This window comes from Asterias amurensis, chromosome 7 (genome assembly GCF_032118995.1).
Source record: "Asterias amurensis chromosome 7, ASM3211899v1".
NCBI classification, from domain to species: Eukaryota; Metazoa; Echinodermata; class Asteroidea; order Forcipulatida; family Asteriidae; genus Asterias; species Asterias amurensis.
In genome coordinates, this window is record NC_092654.1 from 21,492,458 (window position 1) to 21,500,803 (window position 8,346).

General features: G+C 38.6%; 1 protein-coding gene across 1 annotated transcript in view; it reads left to right on the forward strand.

Annotated features, from left to right (window-relative positions):
- The window catches only part of LOC139939760 (tyrosine 3-monooxygenase-like), a 29,778-nt gene extending 22,198 nt beyond the window's left edge, over positions 1-7,580 (forward strand). The window contains exons 9-14 of the mRNA XM_071935865.1: positions 2,034-2,169; positions 2,858-2,927; positions 4,060-4,116; positions 4,312-4,407; positions 4,792-4,925; positions 6,380-7,580. Of these exons, the coding sequence (XP_071791966.1) occupies positions 2,034-2,169; positions 2,858-2,927; positions 4,060-4,116; positions 4,312-4,407; positions 4,792-4,925; positions 6,380-6,545 (659 nt within the window). The 3' untranslated portion in view covers positions 6,546-7,580. The remainder of the gene's footprint in view (positions 1-2,033; positions 2,170-2,857; positions 2,928-4,059; positions 4,117-4,311; positions 4,408-4,791; positions 4,926-6,379) is intronic.
- The last annotated feature ends 766 nt before the right edge of the window (positions 7,581-8,346 follow it).

Below are 8,346 nucleotides of genomic sequence, written 5' to 3' on the forward strand. Positions count from 1 at the left end.
AATCATCCTCCAGTCCACGTTAATTTTCCATGGGGACAAAATCTAGACGGTATAACTTATTTCAAAACGCTAGTAGATGGTTGAATGTTCAGAGAAGATTAGCAGTATAATGGTGTGAGGCATTGCATGCTGAGGTATCAATGTATATTTGGTTTGCGGTAACACCATATGTGTATCTACTTGCCAGGTAGAGTTTGTTCTTAGAAAACTTTCTTGCTTTATTATATATACTATCGCGGAGTAGATTGTTCGGGTGTTCGGGATACTTCTCTGTTCTGAAAAGAACTGTCCTGCTATTCAACTATCCCAGGGCGGATGGTATAGAAAATAGACTTGGACTACTACTTTAGCTTATAGGATCGTAATTAACTGTACTGCCGCGGAGTCGGTTCTGAATTAGTCTCAACGTTTCGACTAGCTTGCTATAGTCATCGTCAGGTTAACAGTAATTATGCTAATTGATAGTGTAAATAATAACCGCTTTTAAATTGCATAAAGTGGAGACATTGGGGCGCTGTATACAAAGCTACAAATAACTACAAAATACAAATAACTACAAAATGTATTAAAAGGACAATAAAAAAAGCAGTACACAAGAGTAACTAAAAGCTACATGTGTGAAAGCAAATTATTCAAAGCAACTACTCAGGGAACTACCAGCAGGTAAAAATGGAAACTGAAATAAAATTGGCAACTACAGCATTATGTTAAAACTTAAAAGTTGGTTCTACGTCTAGCAAATAATTGCTTGTTTTACGCTTGTGTTTCATGTCAGCGAAGTAACAACTGGAATGCACTTTCGACATTAACAATTTTTGCAGTTCATTTACAGAGGTCATTGTATGCACTTTGTTAATTTTCAGTTACTTGAACGAATTATTTAGCCTTGATTCATAACAAACTGGCTGCATATCTGTGGTTAAAGAATGCCTTGCAGCCGATTTGCGTTGTAGTGTTCTTGGGCAATGCAATTATTGATCTGTGCTTGATCAAAATAGTTTCACCCAAGCTTTACTGGGGGGGGGGGGGGGGGTATGTGTTCATCAGGTTCCATTATGTAGTTTGGTATCCAAGGCTAGGGTATCTTTAGGTAATTGTCAAAGGCAGGATATCTTTGGGTAGTTGTCAAAGCAGTATTCTATTTGTTGGTATCCGAGGCAGGGTATCTTTGGGTAATTGTCAAAGCAGTATCCTATTTGGTGTATCCCAACATATCGAGGAATAACAAACATGTGAAAATTTCTATTGGTCGCGAAGTTGCATGCAAATAGTGACAGAAAAAAATCACCCTGGTTGCAAAGAATTACCGTGTGTTTTGAGAGGCACGAGAAAGTCTTTGTGGCGCGGTGTGTTGCAAATCACCCGCTATGGGGACTTATTGGACGATACATTAGTCTTCAAAACACATTGGTTAAAGGCACCGGACACTTTTGGTAACAACTCAAAATAATTATTAGCATAAAAACTTACTTGATAAGGAGCAATGGAGGGCTGTTGATAGTTAAAACATTGCGAGAAACGGCTCCCTCTGAATTAACGTAGTTTTTGAGAAAGAGGTAATTTCTCACTCAAACCATAAAAAACGTTTGGCGTGTAAACCTTTTGATATAAAGCACACACATTAGTGCAACAATATTTCACTATTCTCTTGCAACTTCGATGAACAATTGAGTCAAAATGTTCACAGATTTGTTATTTTATGCATTATGTCGGCATAAACCAGCTGGGAATTCTGGTCTTTGACCCTTACCAAACGTGTCCAGCTGTCGATTTCACCAAACGCTCCCCAACTTAAACTTGATCTTAGGACTTAATGACGCGTTATGTCATCATAGACTTTAGGACGCATTGAACCCATCCTAAGTTATGACGAGTTTATACTAATAGTCCTAACTCGATAAACGATTATTCCTAGCGTTTCGTGAATTCGGCTGCAATGCCTTTAAACCACACTCATAGCCGTTTGTAATTGTTGCCTTCCACATTTTAAAATATTCAAACATATTGAAGTTTTTGATTTTGTGATATTTTAGCTAAGACTGGCTTTCAGCTTCGACCTGTTGCTGGTCTATTGACTGCTAGAGATTTCTTGGCCAGCCTTGCCTTCCGTGTGTTTCAGACAACACAATATATACGCCATTCCTCATCACCAATGCACACACCTGAGCCGTAAGTTCACTATTCATTGATGTTGACTATTATTATAACTTGTATTCTTCATTTTGAATTACATGTGATTTCTGTAACATTGAAGGCCCTTTTTGAATCCACGACTTCGGCTCCAGATTCTGCTCAGGCTAGCTTGGCCCCGCGGTTGTTTTGGCGATATTGCGTGTGCTTTGCGTACGCGCTCAGCAGGGCTTCAGACGAGAGGACGGAGCCTGAAGCCAAACCCAAAGCCGAATCCGTGGTTTCTAAAAGGGCATATTATGATTGCGCACTGCGTACGACCATCAGTCAGTGATTGATCTTCTTTTTACCTCAGTGGGGCTAGGGCACTGTTTGTATTGGGCTTTTGATGTCATTATTATGAAAGGAGTGTACTGAATGTTGTGTGTTTTATGGTCGTACTGAAAACTTGAGCAATAATAAAAACTAGACGCTTTATAAGGGTTAGTGGGAAAGTTTTATTCTGATCTTCGTGCATGTCGTCGTTTTTAATGACCGTGAACACAAATCGGTGTTGATGTCCACATTATCTATACCTGCATGCCCACATGAAGTTTATGAACTTAGTAACCTAGATATAGAGTGATTGACACACACCATGCATGCTGCTGGAACATTTGTTTTTTGCAAAAAAGTATGTTAAGAGTAATAATTGCATAATGCATAGGATTTTTCTGTTGAATTTCAGAGATTGTTGCCACGAACTACTCGGTCATATACCGATGCTGGCAAACTCAGAATTTGCACAATTTTCTCAGGTAGGTTTTGTTTCCTTTTTAACCAATTCTTGTAGAACAATAATAAGCTACGGATGGATTGTCTCTTCATCAACGTTGCAAATCTGACTTTTCTACAGATGTTTCCATGGTAAATGAGCCACCAGTGTGTCCGACCCAATTCCTCCTATTGGGGTGTTTGAGCATGAAACCAGACTATCTGCTTCTTGGTCTCACCCATACACTCTTGTTTTGTTGAGATACTTAGAACAAAGAGCCATTCCACCAGCTTAATTCCACGTACTGCATCTCTTTGGATCTCCTTGCCTGGTGGATGTTTCCCTCCATCCAACAATCTGGACTGTTTTAATTGTTATTATTATAATTATTATTATTATTATTATTGGTTTATTAAAACATCGCAGCTACAAGCTGAATTGAGTTTAAAATACAGAGATTCATAAACAATAGAAATGTTTAAAAATTGCAAAAACACATTAAGAATTACAATTTGTTTTTATACATTAAAAGGGCAAACTGGCTAGTGCCAGTGACAAATTAGATAAAACAAATAATTGCACAGCAAGAGGAACATCAATTCCTTTCTCTAGCTCTCCTGAGATAATTTTCATGTTTAATCATTTTCTTCTTGTAGCCCCCATTACCCAGAGTGGCTTTAAGCCTTGTTTGGGGTGAACTTGCATATACAAAAATAATTAAAAAAAATAAAAATAAAAAGGATACAATCAATGAGACCCTTAGCAACAGCCGTAGACGTAGATGTAGAAGCCAATTTGAATGCGGTCGTGTTTCGTTATAAACAGAATGTTAAATTTTTATTATTTTAAAACATGGAGCCTCCAAAACATCAAAGACTTTGAAAAAGGGACTTTGGTTGCACACAAGACGAACAGAATTGCTGCCACATTATTAGTATTTTCTGGATTATTCAGGGAACGATTTCGCATTCAGCAATTTTGCATTGGAAGGATTTTAGACTGAACTTGTTCTGTCCAAACTGAATGCTGATATTGAGTAGCAACCTTGGTTTTTGAGTAGAAATTGAAACATTTTGTGTTGCATTTTGCTCTGCTATACAATGGAAACCATTCACTGTCATTATTGTCTCCGCCATACCACTATATTTAGCCTTTATTAATTGATTGATTTACAGGAGATTGGATTGGCCTCGCTGGGAGTTTCAGATGACGACATAACAAAACTAGCAACGGTAAGTAAAGAACGTAACTGTCCTTGACAAAAAGGGCCAATGGCTGCTCAATTTTTAGTCACTTTTGGATGTCTTTTTTTTGGGGGGTATAGTTTGCAGAGGGTAAATTATTTCACAAAATGTCCAACTGAGGGCGCTACAACGAGCTAGTGGTCTGTGCCGGTGATTTTTACCGCATTATGATTTGTCCAACAGCTTTATTGGTTTACCGTGGAGTTTGGACTATGCAGAGAGGGGGAACAGGTCCGGGCCTACGGCGCTGGTCTTCTGTCGGCTCCTGGTGAATTAATGGTAAGTCAATACTGACTAGAAGTCTTTTTAATATTTTGAGTAAGAAATTACCTCTTTCTCAAAAACTATGTTACTTCAGAGGGAGCCGTTTCTCACAATGTTTTATACTAACCAACAGCTCTTCATTGCTTGTTATACCAAGTAAGTTTGTATGCCAAGAATTATTGTGAGTAATAGACCTTATGCATTGACGTCATCCAGCCGCCATCTTTGAGGTCAAACGGTGACGAAACAGTCGAAACGCACATAGATTGGCCAATGAATAACCTCCTTTTGACCTCAGTGCGGGGGCGCCGTACTGAAATGACGTCATGTGCATAAGGTCTATTACCAATAGTGTCCAAGGCCTTTTAGTTACCCACTGTTTTATTTCGTTCCATACAGTACGCTTTATCGGATCAACCGGAGCATCGTCCATTTCAACCGGCCAAGGTAGCCATTCAAGAATACCAAGACAAGAACTATCAATCTGTCTACTTCGTGTCGGAAAGTTTTGAGGACACTAAACAGAAATTAAGGTGAGATAAAAACATTGGTGATGACTGCATATGGGATGATGAGCTACAAATGGGCCAAAAATGGCGTCGAAGGGTCGATTTAACAAACAAAGTAATAACTTGGGAATAGTCCTAGGAGTTATTAGAAGCTTAAGGCTGAGTAACTCGTCCTAACTCGAGATGAGGCTAGTCTTAACTCTTTGGGGAATTCAGCCGAGGGCAACTGCGCGACCAAAGAAAACTGCTGGTTTTCATGTCGTAACTCTCAATTGCTGCTGTGGAAAATAAGTTTGGCTTCTGCATTCTCAGTTCAAAGACACTGGACACCTTTGGTAGTTGTCAAAGACCTGGGCCCAATTGAATGACTCTGCTTACCGCCGAATTCTGCACTTAAAATCACGATTCCCCGCTTGACATGCTAGCGCCGAATTTCTGCGCTAGCCTTGTAAGAGTAGATTGCCTATCGTGGAGTACGCACGCGCACAAGCCAAAATTAACCGCTAACCCGTGAAATACGCTTGCCGTAAACACAGAGTTCTTGCTTCCGTAAGCCCCGATTCTGTGCTTACTGTAAGCAGAGCCATGAAATTGGGCCCAGTATTCTCACTAGGTGTAACCCGACACATGCATAAAATAAAAATTCTGTGAAAATTTGGACTCAGTCGGTCATCGAAGTTGCAGGAGAACAATGAAAGAAAAAACAACCCTGTTGCACTTGTGTGCTATTCGTGTGCTTTCAGATGCCTAATAAACTGCTTCACGCCTGAAGTTTTTTGTTATTTCAGTGATAAATTACATCTTTCTCAAAAACTACGTTACTTCAGAGAGAGCTGTTTCTCACAATGTTGTAAACTATCAACATCTCTCCATTGTAAGTTTTTGCTAACAATTTTTCTGAGTAATTACCAATAGTGTCCAGTGCCTTGATTCGATGATTATTTTAACTCAATCCAACTGAACTTGGTTCGTTGTGTAGCTTCACCATTCTTAATTTAAAGGCAGTGGACACTATTGGTAATTGTCAACACTAGCCTTCACAGTTGGTGTATCTCAACATATGCATAAAATAACAAACCTCTGAAAACTTGAGCTCAATCGGTCATCGAACTTGCGAGATAATAATGAAAGAAAATACACCCTTGTAACACGAAGCTGTGTGCGTTTAGATGGTTGATTTCGAGACCTCAAGTTCTAAATCTGAGGTCTCGAAATCAAATTCGTGGAAAATTACTTCTTTCTCGAAAACTATGGCACTTCAGAGGGAGCCGTTTCTCACAATGTTTTATACTATCAACCTCTCCCTATTACTTGTTACCAATTAAGGTTCTATTCTAGTAATTATTTTGAGTAATTACCAATAGTGTCCAGTGCCTTGATTCGAGATTGTTTTAACTCAATTCAAATGAACTTGGTTCGCTGTGTAGCTTCAGCATTCTTAATTTAAACACAATCTTCTGTACTATCTTTCTTTACAGATCCTTTGCAAACTCTATGACGAGGAATTTCGAAGTCCGCTACGACCCTTTCAAACAGACAATAATACCTCTCGACACCCTCGATAATGTGCGAGACACCGTGCGAGATTTGAAGGCCCACATCACCACGGTGACGTCAGCCTTGGAAAAGATCACGATGCACTGATGACATCATGGTATGGAGAATGGAGATAATCTGCCGTCGATTTCACCAAACTCTTCCTAACTTAGGATTAATCTTAGGACAAGTTGCTCGTCCAAAAATCGATTAATCCTAGGGGTTTAGTGAAATCGGCTGCTAAATCCACCAATCACTGCCGCAAATGGATCAAAGCAATTTTGAATTGATCTTGACTGTAGCAGGATCGGGAGTAAATCAAATGTTTGTTTATTTTTGAGTTTTGTCATATCTACTAAAATATATTAATATTATTATTATGGGAAAAGTGTGTAAATACTACTGTTATGTTGTAAACGTGTAGTTTGATAGAGCTTACCACTACTGTCACATACTAAGTGGCGGATAGATGTTTTCTTTGTTTTAGGAACCAATGAATGTAGAAAAAAACCTGTTTATTTATTTACCTTAAAGTGTCAAGGGAAGTAAAACATGCCTACACTGCTCTATTGTTCTTAAAATGTGATTTTTGGGGGAATGCAGTTGTAGGTTATTTAAATAGAAAACCCCCAGAAGGAAATAGTAAAACAAGGCAAGTCTGAGCTGACCAAGCACCGGATCAAATAAGCTTGACCAATTTCTGGGTCAGTTTGATCCAAAGTCTGCGTCCAAGTGACCAGAAGTGGGTCAAACTGCTCACGCAGAATCCGAGCTATGGATCCCTATTTTTTTTAATCAATTTTCCTGTCAGTCTGACCAAGAAGTTGTAAGGCTCCCTGTGACTCTGGATCTGTGTCAATTTTGACCTTGACCCGTTTAGAGTGTACGCCATCACTAAACATTGAATGTAACTGTTTCATGCCAGTGATAGACTTGATTTCAAGTCGGTGATCTTATTGTTTGTCTACCTGAACACATTGCCTGAAGGAATAGCGCCCTCTTTGTGGATTAACCGTCGATCACATTTAATTTGGGAGTCACACATAATATAATAAATCGGTGCAAATTAAATTATATTCTGCCATTTCCTGGTATTCCGAATTCAAGAAAAGAATCATCTAGGCCTTTTTTTTTTAATTTAAAATCTAAAATAAAACTAAATACTTGGTGGAGAGATACTTGACGACTTAATAACAAAAAGTGACGTCTTTTTAGTTGATTTGTGATGTATTTTTTAATAATTTGAAGATCTCATTAACAAAACGCTATAAACTTTAACTACCATAAGTACCAAGCACTATTAAGACCAACATCAAAATGTAAAAAAAAAAAAAAATTGGTGACGTGTTGGTATGGTATTATAGGTTTTCTCGGTCAATTTTGGAAAACGAACAGCCAATTTAACCACCAGCTTATTCTATTTGGCACAAAATTGAATGCTACTGAAAAGGGTCATTCGATTTCGTTTTAAGACTAGTCAAAATGTACTTTTACGTCATTCGATTTAACAAAATAATCATTCAATTTAACAATTCATCAAAGCAGCATTCAAATTCACAGACGCTTCTTGAGGCGTGTGTGTCACAAAAAAGAATGACGATACGCTAAATTGAACTGAGTGCTAAAGGAATTTGGCTCGACTCCAAACCAAATTGAACGGCTGAATTCTGAATTTGAAACGCAGTAACAACTGGAGAGGCAAAACAGTTTTAATTCTGAACGCATGAAAATGAAATTGACTGCTCATTTGCCGAATTTGACCGAGACAACCTATATTACAAACACGTTTAATTGCCTACAGGGTTTGTGTGGTATCCTGATCGGCATCTCTCTGGCAAATCCAGTTATGAATAATTTAATGTCCCATAAGCACATCGGGGTCAAGTCTGATATCGCGGTAGGGCGTGTG